The sequence below is a fragment of the Desmodus rotundus genome, chromosome 12 (genome assembly GCF_022682495.2).
Source record: "Desmodus rotundus isolate HL8 chromosome 12, HLdesRot8A.1, whole genome shotgun sequence".
Lineage (NCBI taxonomy): Eukaryota > Metazoa > Chordata > Mammalia > Chiroptera > Phyllostomidae > Desmodus > Desmodus rotundus.
Genome location: NC_071398.1, coordinates 65,937,005 through 65,958,565, shown reverse-complemented (window position 1 = coordinate 65,958,565; position 21,561 = coordinate 65,937,005). Strand labels below are relative to the sequence as shown.

At 44.2% G+C, this 21,561-nt stretch overlaps 1 protein-coding gene across 1 annotated transcript in view; it reads left to right on the top strand.

Moving 5' to 3' along the window:
* The window catches only part of VTCN1 (V-set domain containing T cell activation inhibitor 1), a 53,239-nt gene extending 35,493 nt beyond the window's left edge, over window positions 1–17,746 (top strand). The window contains exons 3-6 of the mRNA XM_024570598.4: window positions 4,564–4,911; window positions 7,730–8,008; window positions 15,677–15,840; window positions 16,142–17,746. Coding sequence (XP_024426366.2) covers window positions 4,564–4,911; window positions 7,730–8,008; window positions 15,677–15,795 — 746 coding nt within the window. The 3' untranslated portion in view covers window positions 15,796–15,840; window positions 16,142–17,746. The remainder of the gene's footprint in view (window positions 1–4,563; window positions 4,912–7,729; window positions 8,009–15,676; window positions 15,841–16,141) is intronic.
* The last annotated feature ends 3,815 nt before the right edge of the window (window positions 17,747–21,561 follow it).

Below are 21,561 nucleotides of genomic sequence, written 5' to 3'. Positions count from 1 at the left end.
GCTCGAGCCCTAGGTTGCGCGGTCTGCTTCGCTGCCCGCCATTTGTCCGGTTTATCTGTGCGCAAATGTGGTGCCGTGGGGTGCTACCCACCGCTCTGCCTGCCCCACTCTCCGCCACTCTGAGTCCGGCCCTCTGGGTTTATCTGTGCGAATGTGGGGCTGCAGGGTCTGCTAGTGCTCAGACTGCCTGCCCCATTCGTCCCACACTCTGCCAGTCTCAGTCCCGCCACAGCCATGGGAGTCCTCTCCACCCCGGTGCCCGTCTCCGCCCCTCCTACTGGTCTGGATGAATGTTTCTTTTTTTATTTCCTTGGTGTCGGACCCCCTTGCCGTTCGATTCTCTGTCAGTTCTGGTTGTGCGAGGAGGCGCAGTGTGTCTACCTACGCCGCCATCTTGGTTCTCCCCACAAAAGCAAGTCTTATAGCAGCCGAGGTACAATGCAGGACTAATTCCCCATGGGAGAACCTATCAGTGGGCATAGGTCCTGTGTGCCAGACCTTGCTCCCCACTGGCCTTTCCGAGTCGGGGCTGGGCTACACTCCCCATGCCAGGCAGAACGGTTCCCTATAGTGCTTGCCCTGAGAACGGCTCCAATTTTACCTGCTCTCCTTTGCCAGCAGCTCCTCTTTTCCCTGCAGACCAGAGCTGTGATAGTAATACCTCTCACAAGCTAGAGCATTCATTTTCAGTAAGTGATTGGGTCTTCCAACTTTAAAGGCGTTTGATGGAATCTTAGAGGCCAATGGCATCCTTAAAATCTCTACTCATTTAAACAAACAGAATTCTCTATTAATAGGTAGCTGCTTTCAACTCATGTCCTAGAGCCCTTTGGCTCATCGAGTCACACAAGAGCCCTTGGTGGTTAAGAGACCTGGAGGGTCCTGTCAGACCAGTCTGTGCTTCCTAGACATAGCTCCTTGAGCCAATATTTGCTTGCAAGTTTGTATACAGATTTCTTTTTGTGAAAAGCAATAGTTATATGCTGTTGCTTGCACATTGAATTTTATTTTATCACTTTCGATCATCATTTATTCACCTAATAAGTATTTATTGACTGCTTTCTGATACAAAGCAATGGTTTGGTCCTTGGGTTTTGTTAGATCTTACTGGCCTTTACTCCTCCTCTTGATTTGATATAGAGAGGGTGGGATTTAATCAACATTACATGCATTCCATCTGCCACATCTTTAATGCGACCTTAAACGGTCTAGACTAGAGCCTGCAGCGGGTCCCTGGGGCACTCCACAGCTGCCTCCTTTTACTCATTAAGTTCTCTAAGAGGTATTTCAACAAATCCTCCACCTGTGGGCTCCAGGCCAACACATCACAATTAATTCGGTAGCACAATTACCAAACTAAGATATGCCATTACTATTTCATTCTCTCCATAAACTGTGCTAATTATGTATTTTTCCTGAAAGTAATTTTTCAAATCAACTTTAATGGCACTTTATAAACCACAATCAAATATACCCTTGCTCTAATGTAGTTATATTTGCTCCATGATTTTACTAAGGATCTCTGTGTATTTTGTCTTCTTTTCCACTGGCTCACATTTCCCCCAAATTTAGATGTGGTAATGCTGCCAAATGTTCCTCACTCCTATAATCATTTCTGGATAGAACCATTATACAGTCCTTTGATTTCTACTGACTTCCATTCATTCATTCATTTATTCATTCTTTTATTCATTTACTCAACAAATATTATTTTCCTCTGTAGAAACACAGCACTAGGCACTGTCTTAGTTTTCTCAGGCTGTCACAACAAGATGCCCAAGACCTGGTGGTTTAAACAACAGAAACGTATTCTGTCACAGCTCCAGAGGCTGGGAAGTCCCCTCAGGCCCCAGGTGGCCCCATCTCTAAGGCTTCCATCAGAAGGAGGGTGATCAATCTGCTTGACTCCATTTACTCATTCAAATATTATCTCATCCAGAAACACCCTCACAGAGACACCCAAAATATCTGACAAAATGTTTCAGTACCCAGTGTAGTCAGCACATAAAATAATCACCACAGCATTGTAGGAATTACAAATATGTTCACAACACTTTCTGCCCTTGAAAAGCTTACAGTTTAGTGCTGGAGATAGACTGGAGACAAGGTAGAGGGAGACAGCTGCTGTGATAAAGGCAAAGGAAGGTGGCCAGGAGAGTAAAGAGAGAGTCTATTCATTTTGTCTTGGTAGATCACATGAGGGTTTCAAGAAGGTGCTGCCATCTAAATAGCCTTGAATATAAGGAGAACTTGGATAACTGGTGATCACGGAGAGGAGGGAACTCTAAATTGTAAGTGCAAGATCAACAGGGTTGTGAAAGTAATAGTATAATTGTATAACCAGTAGTTGCCTGGGATGTCTTGGATATCAGTCTGTCAAGTAAAGAATAACTGAAAACAAATTAAACCTTCAAAACAGTGTTCAAGAAAATGCTGAGGCAGGGTATGGCGTGGGCTGCATTCATATCACACCCCAAAATTTCATACCACCCTCTCATAACTTCTCTCCCAAACCAACCACATGAATGGCCATGCATGGCAGCTGCTCCACACGCTGAAGCTTCCAAACATCCTCCCGACCCCACCTATGCACACGTGTTTCCTCTGCCCTTTTTACTGGAAATTTTTCTTCCACTAGAAGCTCTCTGTTCTTTCTACTATAAATCCACCCGGCTTAGCTTCTGTAGGTCTGCCCATCATCCATCACCTTCAGCTACTTTATAAAGGCCTAGGACCCAATTAGACCATTCCAACCCCCTACAGGCTAGAAGAGGTGAGAGATAATATCCCTAAGTTTATAACGTTTACCTTTAACATTTGAAAAATACCAAGTATGCTTTGCATGTGTACTTTTCCATTGAAAGCAGAAAATCAATAAATCACTTTATATGAATGGACAGTAAGACTATGAAAGAACATAGTAGCAAATGAGGCTGTAAGGGGAACAATTTATGGGCATTTCCTGTGTGCCATGCAGTATTTAGGTCTGAAGGCCATGCTGGGTAGTCTGAACTTTACTCCACAGCACTTGGGAGCCATAGAAGACTGAAGATTAGAAAAGTAAAATGTTCAGATTGTTCTTTAAGCTCTACCTGTAATTTTAATGCATGTAAAATGTACTGGATGGAGGCAAAGATGAGAGGAAGGAATACCAATAAGGAAGCTAAGAAATGCTCAGCACCCATTGTTTGGCTGTAAGGAAGACAGGTCAGTGGAGACCTTTTTAATACAAGGTATTTTTTTAAAGGGTACTCAGAGATTGGGACAAGAACTAGACCTGAAAACCCTCAGGATCTAAGGCAGCTCTGGGGATGAGGGGGCTCTCTTCATCTTTCTTTCATAGTCTCCCCCCACATATACATACACACACATTTTTGTGTCTGGCCCACTACCCTCTTGAGCTCAAAGACTCATCCTCTCCTTGGCTTCACATCCAAGCTCCAGAAGGAGCCTCTCAAGAAGGTTCAGCTAATTAAATCGGTCTTAGAGGTGTGCCCAGTCAGCAGCCCCCAGTTTACAGAAAGAACAGCTGGTCAGTCCTTCAAAGACTGAGTAGGCTGTTGGCTGGGCAAGCGGGGAAGAGGCAGTGGACATGGATGGCACCATGATTAATGTTCTACTGGTGGTATGTTCTACTGGTGGGAGAAGAGGACATATCTTCTATCTTAGGCCAAAAGCATAATTTAAGTACTATTCTTCATTATGCCATGACTAGCACTATAACCTTGACTGAGTCACTTATCTCCTCTATGCCTTAGTTTCTTCATCATTTAAATAGAGATAAAAGTAATGGTACTTTAGTCCTGGCTGGTGTGGCTCAGTAGATTGAATGCAGGCCTGTGAACCAAAGTGTAGCTGGTTCAATTCCCAGTCAAGGCACATGCCTGAGTTGTGAGCCAGGTCCCCAGTAGGGGGAGCACAAGAGACCACCATACATTGATCTTTCTTTCCCTCTCTTTCTCCCTCCCTTCCCCTGGCTCTAAAAATAAATAAATAAAATATTTTTTGAAAAAAGTAACAGCACTTTAGAATTTAATATTCTTTAGAATTCCTGGTCACATTTAGTTAACACTAGGTTTTACTTTTGGTCAACTAAGAACAACAAAACCTATACGTGTAATTACAGTTTACAAATCTAGTTCATAATCATTTGATTTAATCCTCATAGGAACCCTAGAGGTAGGTAAGACAGATACTACCTTCATTTTTCTGAGATCCAGAGAGGTTACATGATTCACTCAAGGTCACACAGATACTAAGTAACAAAGCCAGCACTTAAATTCTCATCTTCAAACCCCTCGTCCAACACGTTCCCCTCTTGTTATCTCTCACGGATTGGGTTGGTTGGTCTCAAAAAGCTGTGTGGCAGATCCGCTGTAGCTATAAAAACCATTGTCTTCCTGCCCTTTTAATTTTTCTTATGTCTTCTTTGCTATGCCTCTCCTATTCTAATATATTTTGAATTTATTACAGGAGTCTCTGTTTGGCTTTTAGTAATGAAGGATTCCGTTGTAGACGCTCTGAAGCTTCCCTTGGCATTGACCCTTGCTTCCTGAATTGCAGGGACACACTCCATCACAGTGACGACTTTCACCTCAGCCGGGAACATCGGGGAGGATGGAATCCTGAGCTGCACTTTTGAACCTGACATCAAACTTTCTGATATCGTGATACAGTGGCTAAAGGAAGGTGTTATGGGCTTGGTCCACGAGTTCAAAGACGGCAAGGATGATCTGTCAGAGCAGAATGAAATGTTCAGAGGCCGGACAGCAGTGTTTGCTGATCAAGTGAGAGTGGGCAATGCCTCTCTGAGGCTGAAAAACGTGCGACTCACAGATGCTGGCACCTATAAATGTTACATCATCACTTCTAAAGGCAAGGGGAATGCTAACCTGGAGTACAAAACTGGAGGTAAGTTATTTTTAGACAGAGGCAAAGAAAGTGCCAAAAGGTATTTGAGTCTAAGAGCATGGTTAGCTGATGAGATATCATGCTCCTATGCTCAGGAGTGACTATTGCCAGACAGGACCCTCAAAGTCTGTTAGCGGCCGTCCTTGCTGCCCGAGACGCACACCAACTCCAGAAGTAGCCTGCTAGAATATTAGGTCTTCAAAGCTTCTGTTCCAGACTCCAGCTTCTTCTGAATTTTCTTGTATATTCCCTAAAATATTTTGCTAAAATAAATATAGTCTCTTTTATTGTAGCCTCCACTATTGCGAGTAAGAGAAGCCCATTACCTGGGCTGAGACTTTTCTGTGCTACGTAGGCCCTAGCCTGAGGCTGGAATCGGGGCTGCCAGGGACACATGACAGTGGGACTCATTACTGAGAAGCAACGGTAATTAAACACAACGACATTGTCCTGTAAACTCACGAACCTGTCCCTCGATGCCATCCACCCTTTCTCACCAACTACATTTAACACACGTTTTCTGAATGTATGTACAGGGGACTCAGAGAGACGCTTGGATAAGGAGTAAAAAGAGGATTTGCCCTTCCTCTGGCAGAGCTCACAGTGTGGAGCTTATAGAGTTGAGCATTGGGGCAGCCATGAGGAAAATATGCAAATACCTATAATATTTGGTAGAGTGTATCAAATGCTGTAAGAGAAGTACAAATGAAGTGATTTGAGGATTCAGAGGAAGAAAGAAATCTATCCAACACATAGGGATGGAAGGGATAGGAAAGCCCCCGTGGAGAGAATTTGAGAGGCATCCTGAAGGATAGGTAGAAAGAACCCTGAGTCCTCCTAGCCTAAGCTAGCCTGCACAGGCCTTTCGGAGGCCTCCTAACGTGTGCATGTAATGGTTGGAAGCACAGATCTACAGCCAGCATTGGGCAAATACAGCGGCCTGGGCAAGGCAACCTCCCTGGGCCTCAGTTTCTTCATTTTGAATTGGGGATCAGCATGGTCATGTCAAAGGGACAGCGGAGCTGACTGAAAGGACTTTCAGTGGCAAAACTGGAACAACTTGAGGAACAAAATAAACAATATGGTATTAAATTATAACTCTAAGTATAACATACAGATGAGCCCATACTTATATGTAAAAATGAGACAAATGAAACAAATCTTTACAGATGAATTCCAAACAATGTGTTTCGATCTCTCCCCTTGCAGAAAGTGGAGCTTATACTTTCCCCTCCCCCACCTCCCCCCCCTTAGGCTTAGTGAAGTCCTGCTTCCAAAGAAACCTGGCAGGCGTGGCCTTAGCAAGGCGATGGAAGGTGACATCACCAATGATAAGACAGGCTGACAGCACCCACCCTCTGAGGTGAAATGATGAGAAGGGCACTTCACCTCCTACGGTCTTCCTTTCCAGAACCCATAACCTCAGTCTGATCACAAGGAAAACACCCGGCAAATCACAATGGAGGGTCATCCCAGAAAATACTGGACAGTGCTCAAAACTGTCACGATCGTGGGAAACATGGAAAGATAAGAAACTGTCATAGGCCAGAGGAACCTAAGAGCACATGACAAATAAATGCAATGTGGTAATCTGGCCGGGATCCTGGGACAGAAAAAGGACGTTGGTGGAAAAACTGGTAAAATCCAAATACAGCCTGGAGTTTAATTAATGTAAAGTACCAGCGACGGTGTCTCAGTTTTGACAAATGCACCATGGTTATTTCGGATGCTAGCATTGGGAACCTGGATGAGAAATCACAATAACTGTATTAGCGTTGCAACCTTTCTATAAATCTAAAATTATTCCAAAATTAAAAGCTTGTGTTTTTTTTTTTTAATGGGGACAATAATAAATATCCCTAGGACTGTTACGAGGATCAAATGAAATAATGTCTGGAATTTGACACCCAGCACAGGGGACACCCTCAATAAATTTTGTTCATTGCCAGGAACGCTGTTTCCCGGATCACCTCCCACGAGCTTGTTCCCTGCCTGCTCCGGGCATGTGAGTCCCCTCTCCTTTAGTGAGAGCGGGCTCTTTAAGGGCAACACAAGGGCTTTCTTTCACTACTCAGCACCAACACAGTCCTGGGCAAAGGAAGCTGCTGAATCAGTTAATAAATTGTATCTTGTCAGTTTGGAACCAAAAGGCCAGGCCTTAACATTTTCTACAAGTATATGTCTGCCTAGATAGACGGGGAAGCTAGTCTTAATTTCAGAACGCAGTTACCTCCCCAGTGAGGAGCATCTTATCTTGGAAGAAAACAAACACCTGTCTCTAGCTCCGGATACCACAGCAGGACAGTCTCTGCCCAGGCAAGCTCCGAATCCCCACGAGGACGAGGCCTGCGTGTGGGATTTCCCTGGGTGACGGTGAATGCTGTTTGTTTCTTCCTTCTCCCTCTGCCTCCCACCCTGACTATTTTCTCCAGGCAGCACAATACCTAAAGTCCAGGAAGCTTCACAGGTACCTGGGAAAATATCCAATTTCCCTAATGAATGAACTTATTTTTTTGTAATCACTGGAACTCCACTTACTTGGAGAAATTTATCTAATGTAACAATTATACCCAGAACTTAAGTCTCTGGAGTTTGTGACGTTGACCAATGAGTTGTGATGTACAGCAATACCGTGAGCACATCATTATTTGCATCTGGAGTACAATAGGCCACACACAGAGAACCCACTGGGGAAGTGAAGTACTGCGTCACTTCAATGACAGAAATTGCTGTGTTTTTAAAACCTAGTACTTCAAAGCCTACATTGTCTTACCTCTCTGACCTTGACATCTGCTCTTTCTGACCTTCAACCCTGCAGCCTTCAGCATCCCAGAGATGAATGTGGACTATAACGCCAGCTCAGAGAGCTTTCGGTGCGTGGCTCCCCGGTGGTTCCCCCAGCCTACAGTGGTCTGGACATCCCAGGTTGACCCGAGAACCAACTTCTCAGGAGTCTCCAACACCAGCTTTGAGCTGAACTCTGAGAACGTGACCATGAAGGTGGTATCTGTACTCTACAATGTCACAGTCAACAACACATACTCCTGTATGATCGAGAACAACATTGCCAAGGCCACAGGGGACATTAAAGTGACAGGTGGGTTCCTCTGTGCTTTTCGTATGGGTTCATTGGGGTGAGAATCAAACCCCAATTAAAGTCTAATTTCTATAATAGATATATTACGCACCAGGGCACAGAAAGCTCCAGAGTTTTCTTCACAAAGACCCTGATCACAGTTCCAGTTGGGATTATACTCCATAAGAAGAAGACTAATACAAAACACTATTCATGGCATAATAGGTCAAAGATGGCAATTAAGCTTCAACTTCTACGCCTTCTTACTGCCTGGAGAACAGTGTTCATTTAGGATTCTGAGGCCTGCCTCACTCAGTAGGACTGGTTTGGTGAAGCAGTGGGGAAGTGATGATTATTTGACATCTCTGATACATTCAGTTAATATCTATATGAAAAGTCCTCCAACACTGGCTTGGTTCTAGCCTGCCTTTGAGAAGGCTTTCAATCTGAAGACGAAAGGTCTTAGGGTCTGCCTTAGTCCTCTTCAGTGCTTCCAGGACTGGCTCATGCTCCCACTAATACTGGCCCAGGGTTACTCTGAAAGCTCTAGTTTGAAGTGGCCTTCCAGCCTGAGAAGACCAGGGAGGCCCAGCACTCTAGTCTCCCTGCAGTGCTTTAGTGCCTACAAAACCTAGGACTGAGCTAGCACCCAGGACGTTCATAGACTGAATCGGGACTTTTAAAATCATCATCCTGGGGCTACATGAATTCAGACTGTAGTGGAAGGAGTAGGTCAGGAGAACTGCTGTCTTGTATCAAGCACAGCACCATACAGAACACCTTGCACATCGCAGGTTCCCTATAAATGTTTGCTGAATTTAACTAAATAAACCATATTTTCATCAGGTTATATTTTATTTTAAATTATATACATGAAAACCCGTGGAACAAGAGAAAATATCTGCAAATCATACATCTGATAAATGGTTAATATGCAGAATACATAAGAATTCCTACAACTAACTCAACTCAACAACAACAAAAAATCAAATAATTTGATTAAAAAACGAGCAAAGGACTTGAATAGATTTTTCTCAAAAAAAGATATACAGATGGCCACCAAGCAGATGAAAAGATGCTCATCATCACTAATCATCAGAGAAATGCAAATGGAGGCCACAGGTGTTGGTGGGGCGAGGAGAAGTCGGAACCCTTGTGCATGGTAGACGAGATTCCAAAATGATGCGGCCACTAGAAAACAGTACAAAGGCTCCTCAAAAAATTAAAAATAGAACTGCCACGTGATCTAGCAACCCCACTCCCATGTGTACATTCAAAAGAACTGAAAGCAGGGTCTCCAAGAGCTACTTGCACACCCACGTTCACAGCAGCATTATTCACAACAGCCAAGAGGAGGAAGCAAGCCAAGTGTCCATCAACAGGTGAATAACTAAACCAAATGTGGTATGAACATAAAGTGGGATATTATTCAGTCTTAGGAAGGAAGGAAATCCTTGCACATGCTACAACATGGGTGAATTTCCAGGGTATTATGCTAAGTGAAATAAGCCGTCACAGAAAAACAAATACTGTGTGATTCTACTTATATGAGGTGCCGAGAGTAGTCAAATTCATAGAAACAAAGTGAAATGATGGTTACCAGGAGCTGGGGAAACAGAAAAGGAAGGAGAGTTATCACCTAATGGATACAGATGAAAAAGTTGAGGAGATCAGTCTCACAATATGAATATACTTAACACTACTGAACAGTAGACTTAAAAATAGTTAAGATAGCAAATTTTATCTTATGTTCTTTTTTACTACAATAAAAAATATTTAATTAAAAAAGCAGAGCCCTGGCTGATGTGGCTCACTGTTCTGAGTGCTGGCCTGCAAACTGAAAGGCCACCAGTTTGATTCCCAGTCAGGGCACATGGCTGGGTTGTGAGCCAGTTCCCTGGTTGGGGGCGTGTGAGAGGCAACTGATCCATGTGTCTCTTGCACATTGATGTTTCTCTCCTTCCCCTTCTCTCTCTCTTCCCCTCTCTCTAAAAGTAAATAAGTACAATCTTTAAAAACAATTAGAGAGCTCTTCCACTATCCTGTGGGACAAATTGGTGACTGTACTGGTTAGAATGTTGTTAGCTGCCTATAACAGAAAACGTACTCAAACCTAAGCTAAAAGGGGAAATTATTAAAAGGGTGTCAAGATGTGTCATGAAACCAAGGTACATTTTATTCATTTCCATTGTATTCTCTCTTTACTCTGTAATTTACTCTTTCTTCTTATAGTTGCCAACAGTTCCTAGCTTTAAAAATCTTTTTCCCTCAAGAGCATAACCAGGCTGAACCTCAGTCCCTCAGTCCTATTCTACATTTCCAGAAAGACTCACCTTGGGCCAACTGCCCATACCTAGACTAACGAGGCATTCGGTACCTGATGAAAGGCCTTCCCGGGAGAGAAGGGGAATGGAGCACTGGGCATTTGAAATAATGGGTGTTAACCACAGTGTCTAAATTTAGACCTCAATAAAAGGCTCCAAACTGTATAACTAATGCCTTCGGATAGAAAGGGCAAGAACCGAATAAACCACAGAAAGGGAGCCCAGCTTTTATTCAGTGAGCAGATTATTTTTCCATACGTGTTTACTGGGGGCATCAGCACAAGACTAAACACAGCTCCTGGCAGCATGACATAGCTCAAAGCTTAAGAATAAATAACACAATTCCTCCATACATGTTTTTATTTGTTATTTTTTATCCTCACCCGAGGGCATGCTTATTGATTTGAGAGACAGAGAGAGAAACATTGACTGGTTCCTTCTCATAAGCAACCTGACCAGGAACCTCTCCTATGTACCCCAACTGGGGACTGAACCCTCAACTCAGGCATGTGCCCTGACTAGGAACTGAACCCTCAACCTTTCTGGTACAAGGGACAATGCTCCAACCAAGTGAGCCACACAGGCCAGGGCTCCAAACATGGTTTAATTTCCTCATTAAAAAAAGAAACCTGTTTAGGACTTCCAGCCAAGATGGAGGCCTAGGGTAGATACACTATGCCTCCTCACACAACCAAAAGAAGGACAACAACAAATTTAAAAATAAAAAACAACCCGAACTGACAGAAAATCAAACTGTATGGAAGTCTGACAACCAAGGAGTTAAAGAAGAAACATTCATCTAGACCTGTAGGAGGGGCGGAGACGGGCAGCTGGGCGGAGAGGACTCACTGTAAGGCAGTGGCTGGAGGACTGGGGTGGGCAAGGCGGCGGCTTGCAGGCTGGGTGGTCTCACATTCATGTGCAGATAAACCGGGAGGAACAACTGAGGAGCCAGACAGACCCACAACCCAGGGCTCCAGCGAGGGGAAATAAAGCCTCAAACTTCTGATTGAAAACACCTGTGGGGGTTGAGGCAGCGGCAGGAGAAACTTCCAGCCTCACAGGAGAGTTCATTGGAGAGACCCACAGGGGCCTAGAATATACACAAACCACCCACCCAGGAATCAGCACCAGAAGGGCCCAATTTGATTATGGGTAGCAGGGGAAGTGACTGAAAACCAGCAGAGAACAGAGCAAGTGCCATTGTTCCCTCTCAAACCCCTCCCCCACAGACAGCGTCACAGTGCAGCAACCTGGGTTGCCTGGCCCTGGTGAACACCTAAGGCTCTGCCCCTTACTACATAACAGGCCCATGAAGAAAAAAAAATGGCCCAAATGAAAGAACAGTTCAAAATTCCAGAAAAATACAACTAAGTGACGAAGAGATAGCCAATCTATCAGATATGCAGTTCAAAACACTGGTAATCAGGACGCTCCAGGAACTCACTGGGTACTGCAACAGCATAAAAAAGACCCAGGCAGCAATGAAGGTCGCATTATGTGAAATAAAGAAAAATCTACAGGGAACCAACAGTGACAGGAAGGAAACCAGGACTCAAATCAATGGTTTGGAGCAGAAGGAAGAAAGAAACATTCAACCAGAACAGAATGAAGAAACAAAAATTCAAAACAATCAGGAGACGCTTAGGAACCTCTAGGACATCTTATCAACATCCAAATCATAGGGGTGCCAGAAAGAGAAGAGGAAGAGCAAGAAATTGAAAACTTATTTGAAAAAATTATGAAGAAGAATATCTCCAATCTGGCAAAGGAAATACTTTCAGGAAGTCCAGGAAGCTCAGAGAGTCCCAAAGAAGTTGGACCCAAGGAGGAACACACCAGGCACATCATAATTACATTAGCCAAGATGAAAGAGAAGGAGAGAATCTTAAAAGCAGCAAGAGAAAAGGAGACAGTTACCTACAAATGAGTTCCCATTAGACTATCAGCTGATTTCTCAAAAGAAACCTTGCAGGCAAGAAGGGGCTGGAAAGAAGTATTCAAAGTCATGAAAGGCAAGGACCTACATCCAAGATGACTTTATCCAGCAAAGCTATAATTTATAATAGAAGGAGAAATAAAGTGCGTCCCAGATAAGGTCAAGTTAAAGGAGTTCATCATCACCAAGCCCTTATTATATGAAATGTTAAAGGGACTTATCTCAGAAAAAGAAGATAAAAAATATGAACAGTAAAATGACAACAAACTCACAGCTATTAACAACTGAGCCTAAAACAAACAAACAAACAAACTAAGCCAATAACTAGAACAGGAACAGAATCACAGAAATGGAGATCACAGGGAGGGTGGGAAGGGGAGAGGGGTGGAAGAGGTACAGAGAATAAGTAGCATAAATGGCAGGTAGAAAATAGACAGGAGGAAGTTAAGAATAGTATAGGAAATGTAGAAGCCAAAGAACTTGTATGTACCACCCATGGACATGAACTAAAGTAGGGGAAGGCGGGTGGGAGGGGGTGTGCAGGTTGGAGGGAAATAAAGGGGGGGAAATGGGACAACTGTAATAGCATAATCCATAAAATATATTTAAAAAAAAAAAGAAACCTTTTTTGCCCTGGCTGGTATAGCTCTCTGGATTGACTTCGGGCCTGTAAACCAAAGCATCACTGGTTTGATTCCTACTCAGGGCACATGCCTGGATTGCAGGCCAAGACCCCAGTAGGGGGCACTTGAGAGGCAACCACACATTGATGTTTCTCTCCCTCTCTTTCTCCTTCCCTTCACCTCTCTCTAAAAATAAATAAATAAAATCTTTTATAAAACCCTTTTTGATGAAGAAAAAAAGAGAGGAAAATAAATAAATAAATAACACTTTTTAAAATGAGGAAATTAATTTAATATTCTACTATGATATCCAATGTATAATCATACTGTTGGTATCAACAAACATGTTTTTAAACAAGTAGATGAGGCTATAGGGTTTACATCCTCTGTTCTCTGACTATATGGGTAATTCAGGCCATCCATTCAATAAGTATCTGTGTACCAAATATATAAAAAGCAGTATTTAAGTCCCAATAAATACTGAGATAAACAGCACCGTTGTCATAAGAGAAGTTAATCACAGGGCAGCTATGGTGCCTGGGGGAAAGTGTGGCTCATGACTGCAGTGGCTCAGTAGATGAGGCAGGTTCGGGCCTGGGTTTACAGTAGAAGAATGGTTTTGACGGAACAGGAAAGCATGGAGTCAGGAGCTTATGTCAGCATCCAGGGGAGGAATTATGAGGGTCTTAGTGGGAGCAGTGGCCATGGGAAAGAAAGGTAGAAGAATCAAAACTTAATGAAGAAAATAATCTGCAAGCCCTGGCCTGGTAGCTCAGTTGGTTACAGCATCATCCTCATTATGGCAAGGTTGCAAGTTCGATCCCCAGTCAGGGCACATACAAGAACCAAAGAAACAGCCAATGAATGCATAAATAAATGGAACAACAAATCAAGAGTTCGCTCTCTCTTCCTGCCCACCCCCTTCCTCCCTCTCTCTCTCTCCCCCACTCCCTCTCAGACCAATACATAAAATTTAAAAGAAAAGAATCTATAGGACTTATTACGACAAAGGTGAAAGACAAGAGAAAGAGCAAGTCAAATGGGTGTGATATTTCTACCCAGGTTGCTTAGGAGGCTGGTAATGCTACCAACAAACAATTAAAATCAGGAGCAACGTGTTTAGAAAACAGATGAGGGTTTTAGAGATGTTGAAAGTGGCTGCTGTTTACCTAGGTAGAGATGTCCAAGGGTTAGCACAATTACCCAGCATATGAAAGGTTTTGGGGAGAGCGCTCCATCCCTATTCCACCTATTCCCTCCCATGAGAAGAGATTCCCTCCCATGAGAAGAGATTCCCTCCAATGTAACCTTCTAGCCTCTCTGTTCTCCTGTCTTTTATGCCTCACCAGAGAAGGAAGAATTACTAATGTATCTGACTGGTGAGTTTATTAGAAGAAGCCAAACATAAGTAGCTCAGCTCCCCATTTTTTCTTGTCTCTCTAGCTACCCTCAGGAAGTATAACTCCTACTCTGCTCCTCCAAGCTATTAATGTTTCAGGGGCAGAATCGGCCCTGCAGGAGGGAGCCTGCCCCAGTCTGGTGCTGCCTGTACCTGAAGATGTCTGGGCTGCAGCTCACGTCCCTGCAGACAAAGCTGCATCCTTTTTCGGGTTTATTGGTAACAAAGGTGATATTTTGGTCTTCTAGTTGCCTCACTGTTTTGGTCCTACTCTTTAACTGATTCAGAACTAAGCCAGAAAGGGGGGTTTTATTAAACTCCTTTGAACCCCAATAATAGATGGCTCAAAAATATTTACTGAATAATTATGTTTTTTAACTGATACATACAGTGGCAACTGTAAACCCAGATGTGGAGCTCAGGACAGAGTTCACAATAAGGAGGTGGATTTGGAAATGACCAGTCTAATGGAAGCAATGTTCATTAGGCCTGAGTAGGGCCACTGTTACTGTTGTTTTCATAGCTAACATTTATTGAGCACTTACTATGTGCCAGACATACTCTAAGTGCTTTACTTGTATTAACTCATTAACCCTCGTGAGAATCCTGGGACACAGATTATTATTTTTTTTTAAAAAAACTCTTTTTTAATTAAGATTTTATTTACTTATTTTTAGAGAGGGGGGAGGGAGGGAGAAAGAGAGGGAGAGAAACATCAATGTGTAGGAGATACTTGGGTCGGTTGCCTCTCACACACCCCCAACTCAGGACCTGGCCTGCAACCCAGGCACGTGCCCTGATTGGCAGTGACCTTTCAGTTTGCAGGCCAGCACTCGATCCGCTGAGCCACACCAGCCAAGGCTGATTGTCATTTTAGTCCTACTTTATAGATAAAGAAACTGAAACACCTATAGATTAACTAAAGTCACACAGCTAGGAAGTGTCAGAGACAAAATGAGCTAAATGAGATCAGACTGTCTAGGGAGAAAATAGAGTAAAGAGTAATTTAATTTCCTCACTTCTTTTCTCTACTTCAAAATGAGAACAATACTTTCTCATCACTGTGTAGTGATGTCAAAAAAGTCAATAACACAGAACCTGTAAAGGTCACTGCCTAGAGGAAAAAATGTATCTGAAACCAAGGACTGGCCATGGCTATTTGTTCAGCCTATTCTTTATTTGGAAACCAATAATTATCTCTTCATTGGTATAGTTTTTCATTTGGCTGAATGCTAACTGGACTGGGCCACAGAATAGAACTTTCTTTGAAAAAAGGGAAAGCTTGACTTTTACGCCAGTAACAGAAAAGTAGAGACTGGGGTACAAAACTGCCCCCAAATTGGGTACAGCTGAAGACATCCAGCCTCTCCTTTACGACCCTGAACTTTCTCTCTCCCTTTGCAGACTCTGAGATTAAAAGGCGGAGTCACCTAGAGCTGCTGGACTCAAAGGCTTCCCTGGGTGTCTCTTCTTCCTTTGCCGTCAGCTGGGCACTCCTGTCTCTGTCCTTGTACCTAAAATAACGTGCCTTGGCCCCACAGAGACAAGCAACGGCATTGGTGCCACAGGTGAGGAGAATCATGGGCGGTGCGGGGTTCAGCTCAGTGCGTGCTTGTGTTCCTCACAAGAGGCAGGCAGGCCCCAGCGTCAGCTCTGAGGATGACCCCCGCCCTGAAGGGGACACGTCAAGCCCTGTCTCCTTTCTTTTAGCGTCACGTGGTGCCATGCGGCCTTGATACACCATCCCAGTACAGAGAACAAGGCCATTCCTGAATGAGAAATGCACTCCCACAGTGGCAGGCAGACGTTCAGTTCTCCGTGAACGTTTGCCGGGTGGTTGTAATTGTGTCTTACTGCTGTTATTTCCAGAATCCCAGGAACCTGCAGAACTATTTCACCACAAGATATGACCTAGTTTGATATTTCTTGGGGGAAATGAATTCATATCTAAAAGGCTGGAGTGAACATAAAAGATCAAGAAGCAAAAAGAAGCCAAAAGCAAACCGTAGAAGACTCAATATGAACAAGATAAACCTATCCTCAGAGACATGTATTAAAAGTTGGGAAAACAATTCATCTGAACTAGACGAGTGTGTTAAGACTTCTGAGTATTAATAAAACGCATGTGGAGACAAGCGTACCCCCCCCATATCTCAGGGACCTCCCCTCACCCATCCCCATGTGGGGAGTGAGAGTATGGGAGAGTGCGCCCCTTGTCTCAGGATCTTTAGTTACCCTGCTGTGTGGCTGCTCTGAGGAAGTTCCCGGAAAGTTTCTGTTGCAATATATCCACATTTAAACTTCTATGGAATCAGGAAGAAGCTGCTAATCAGCTGCCACTTCACAGTTCAGAGGTGGCTGCACCTTAGCCACAGATCAAATGATTCACTTTTCATTATGACGCTTCCAAGTGTCTTGGCATCTCTTCCCACCTAACAAATACTAAAGAAACGTGGGAAGTGATTGTAATTTCAACATAAAAAATGTAGGGGGGTGGCACATTTTCTAAATTATCTGAGTATCTTCTTTTTAAAAACGAAGGCCATTTCATTTCTCAGATGATGCGTATCCTTGAGTAGTCTCGGAAAGGCCCCTCCCCTTGACTGTATGGGGCATGAATTAAGTCATCACAAGGGTTGAGGCCTCTCCTCTCTGGCCCTCAAGGGCTGTGATGGCCTTAGCTTTCAACAGCATCTGGAGCAGGGAGACTCACCCAGCCAGGGCAATTCTGCAAACCCGCAGGGATGTTTAGAAGTGTTTGAAGACAACTTCAGTTGTCCCAGTTTGTGGGGGAAGGGTGCTACTGGCATCTAGGGAATAGAACCCAGGGACGCTGCTCAGCACCCCACAATGGACAGGACATCCACCCACAACAAAGAACTATCCAGCCCAACATGTCAACCACGCTGAGGCTAGGAGACCCTGAAGCAGAACAGAAAGGACCTTTAACACAGGCGTTAGCCTCTGTCTCTTTGGCTGCTGTCCTAGCCCCGAGAGCCAGAACTCAGTGTGGGGCAACCAGGAATTTCTGATGGGGTTACCTGCAGCTGGCTGCACTTCTGAGTTCCCTTCCCTAATTTTTCTCTACAAATAGAGCTATGTGAGAGAGCTGCTTGGGTTCCACCTCAAGTCCTCTCACTCTGAATTTAGATCTCAGAACCTTGCCTAGTCAAAATTCAAATTAAGGCGATACCTTCCTTGAAACACACAGAGGAATCTGAAAGCAGGGACAGTACACCTTTGAAATGAGGCCTGGAGAAATGCAGTGTTGATAGGAAAAAATAGTTTCTTTCCAGCCCCCTACCCACACCTTTCACATGTTAACCACTGCTTCCCTGGCACTCTGGACCCACCACGACTGTATTACATTTGGTATAGAAAACTTGATTTTATAGTTCTGATCACTCGAGAGAATGATTAAATACACATTTCCTACACTGCTGTCTGCCTGGTTTGTCAAAGAAAGTGAGTGTAAGGGAAGATGGGTAAAAAGTCATAGATCAGGGTCTAAAGAGTAGTACCCAGCCTATGGCAGGCCTTCAATGAATGTCTGTTGAATGAATGGATGAATGAATGGGAGGACATGAGAGGAGACTGCGAACATGGGCCAGGTGCTTGGGTCTAGTTCCTTAGAGAAATTCCGCTAGGCTTTACCAGCCTGGCATGTCCCCATCCGGGAACATAAGTGGTGACAGTGGGCTCGAGGCAGATGAGTGTGGGGAAAACCCACATTTGTCCAGGTGGACAAACCCATTGCTCCAGTGTCAAAAAGCCTGACTTTTACTATTCAGGGAATACCAAATTCTCAAATCTCAGAAGGAAAACTTCAACATCATCGTTTTTGAAGGCCTCTCACTTTTCAGATGAAGACCCAGAGGTGAAGTGTGGGTAAGTGGCTATCTTCAGGGTATATAACTTGCCCAAAATCATACTGGTCATTGGTGGAGGAATACAACCTATAGAAAATTTAATTTTTTAATTCCCAGAGGACTTTTGGAACAAGTCTTCCCTGCTGCATTCTCAGCTTGTTCCCAACTGGCCTTTTGCGAGAAGAAAACACTGCGGAGCCAAATCAAGAAAGCAAACGGAAAGCATCGACACTCCCAACCCAGGCTCATTCTTTGGCCTTGTCCGTGAGCACCGGGCAGAGGCATCATACCAGCTGAGTGCCAGGACCAGAAATCATGTATACCACAAACATCTGGGGAAGCTCAAATCTAGATGCCAAAGGCTAAAACGTTTCAGAAGTATTAACACACTTGAAGGAACAGATGATTCAAACTTCAAAGTGAAGAATCGAAGAATTGACCACCAGCTATGCCCAGCGTATATGAACATTCGTTTTAACGGCACAGTGACCTCAGTCTGTGCACTGTTAATTGGGGGAGGAAGTGGGCAGGGGATGTTATTGCATAATAAGGCTTCTGCCCAATGGCATATGTGATGTGCTTTGGTTCCATTGCTGAAACACATAATTCCCAACCTCCCTCCAGCTGGCGAAGTCTCCATACATCCAAATGGCTGCTCTAATCCAGACTTCTCCATGCCTGAGCTCCTTGCTCCTTTTAACCTTGTTTTATTTCCTCTTTCTGGGGTTTCAGGGGTTTCAGTACGGCAGCCATGAGTGAAAACTAGCAGTCACAAACACAGAACCTTGGCTGCACCCTCCCTTTTCTACCTGTCCTTAAGCAAAAATCCGTCTTTCCCCATGAAGCTGTCTCTGAGCAGTCCTGTTCACCATGATTCCACTCTGTTCTTTCATCTATACGTGCAGTTGAGCCCAGACTCTCACACTTTCTTATTGACGGGTCTTCACTGCTATGTACTTGGATGCCCTTGAAGATGATGACACAATAAGGGTGGGAGCCGAGATAGTCCTTGGAAGTTTGCTCTTAAGAGAGGGTCAGGCAGGTGTTCCGAGGAAGCCTTGTTTACTGATGCTGTCTGCTGGGCCACAGCGGCTAAGTCACGGCCCAGAAGTGGGGTCTGTAGTTAGCATCGCAGGAGCCCCTGAGTCTACCGAAAAGCACGGCTCCCCGACAGAGTGAATGCCTGTGTCTTCTCAAAGTCATAACTTGACCTTCAGCCTTACGTTATCTCTTCCCTTCAAATCAAGCTGCCTGGCCTAAGAGGTATTTTTAGCATTTTCAATTGTAAAGTCCCTTACCCAGAACTCTAAACAATACTTCAAAAAAGAGCTTTATGGATTACTGGGTCCTCTATTCCTTCTTTAGAACAAGACAAAAGAAGTGCTCAGTTCATCCATAATGTGAGTGATAGCAGACTGAGACCACTGTCTTTCTCTTTGCCTTCCATATGAGCAGTTCTCAAACTTTATTGGCAACCACTTATGGGTTATTATTGTAGGGGAAGTATTTAGGTTTTGACAGATAATATTCCGGGACTAGGGCACTTGATATGACTTTGATGAGATGGAGCAGGTGAGGCTAGAAGGGCACCAGGGTGACAACAACAGAAAGCAGTTTCTAGTGAGAGGCAGCAGGTGCCCCCAGAAGAAGCCACGTCACATGCTGCTAAGTGACTATTGTCTTCAATTCCTCTCAACTTTCCTTCTACCCATTTTCTTCCATGTGGCCCATTGGACCCCCCTCTAGGCCCCGACTACTCTCAATGTTTCTACCATTCTTTCCATCAAGCTCTGCCCTGGAAAAAAATGCTCCCCGGCAACTAGCTCCACATGGGAAGGTAGTTTACTGACTACCTTTTCAAAAGCTTAACGTATCGCTCTCCCATGGAGGCAAATCCTTACTTCATTGAAATGGAGCTATAAGTGAAAATATCAAACAAAAACATCAAACTAGTGAGAGATACTTGGGGTATCAAGGTATAGGCCAGGGATTCCTAGCGAGGCAGGCCAAAATAGAAGAAAAAACTAGAAATGAATAGTGAATGACCAGGAGGGGCTTATCAGTTCAATCAATAAACCCTTATAAGAATTTCTATTGATGTAAATTAGGGTATTACTATTCCCCCTTAATTTAACGAACAAAGAGTAACACAAACACAATCAGGAGAGAGATGCACATGTCAAGAAAACGCTTGGCTCTGTTGACATCTCCCCGCACGTCACCCACTTATGAGCCAGAGTTGTCTGCTTGCCTACTTTCAGGGACAGGTCTGAGCATACGGAAGGGAGCTCCTGCTGTGTGCCAAAATTTTACTGGGAGTCGCTGTTCAATAGCACCTGCCTTAGTTGGTAACTATGACGATTAAAGAGCTCGTTCATAGAAAGCAGTTACTACATTGCCTGGCTTAGTAGTTTGCTAGGCCTGCCATAATGAAATAACGTAGGCTGGTTGGCTTAAACGACAGAACAGTTCTGGGACTGGAAATCCAAGATCAAAATGTCAGTAGGTTTGGTTTCTCCTGAGGCCGCTCTCGTTGGCCACCTGCTTATTGTGTTTCTTTGTGCACCTGTATCTCTCAGCTCCCTCATCTTAAAAGGGCATCCACCCATATTACTTCATCTCACCTTCATCACCTCTTTAAGGGCCCTGTCTCCAAATACAGTCACATTCTGAAGGATACTGCAGATTAGGATAACACTGGCAAATATGAAGAAACTAATACAAATTAGCTATTATTAAGTACATGTGTTGGGCAGGGCAAATGAATATCAAAGCAGCCAGACGGAGGAGAGGAACAACTTTGCTTTTTCACCCCCTATATGACCCAGAGTGTTTAAGGTTTCACCAGCTGGCATACAGTGAAAGCTTTGTCCAAAGAGCTAGTCATTCAAACCAGGTCAGAGGACACCTGGTTTGTACTAGAGCACAGTGGCTCAGCAGGTCGGCGCCGTTAAGGGAAGTGAATTGGCTAATGGCCTCCCAAACTGCAGGTTACTATTTTCAACGTTATGAAGGACCAAAGAGCACGGAGAGATGAAAAACAAAACCAGGTGGGTCCGGTCTCCAAAGGAGGAGAATTGAGGGACAGGGGCAGCGAGGCTCTGTGTGACTAAGCTAGATTGCCGAGTACTGAGGCTGTCATTGGGCTAGAGGAAGGTTACTACCTTTTCTGTCCTGGGGCTCTCAGAATAGAAAATAACGTTTTTTCTTTTTCTTTTGTTTCCTTCTCACTAAAATCCTTTTCGCAGTTCTTGCAGACAGAACACATCTGTGGTTGACCAGAGTCACGCAGAAGGGACACGCACACGCTTACCCCTGGTGCTCAGTAATGTAGACGTGCAAGAGGGCTTGTCTGGGGAGAACTTCCCAGCAGAGTCGAAGGCAGGGCAGCCCTCTGGGCCCTTGTTAGAGCGGCATGCC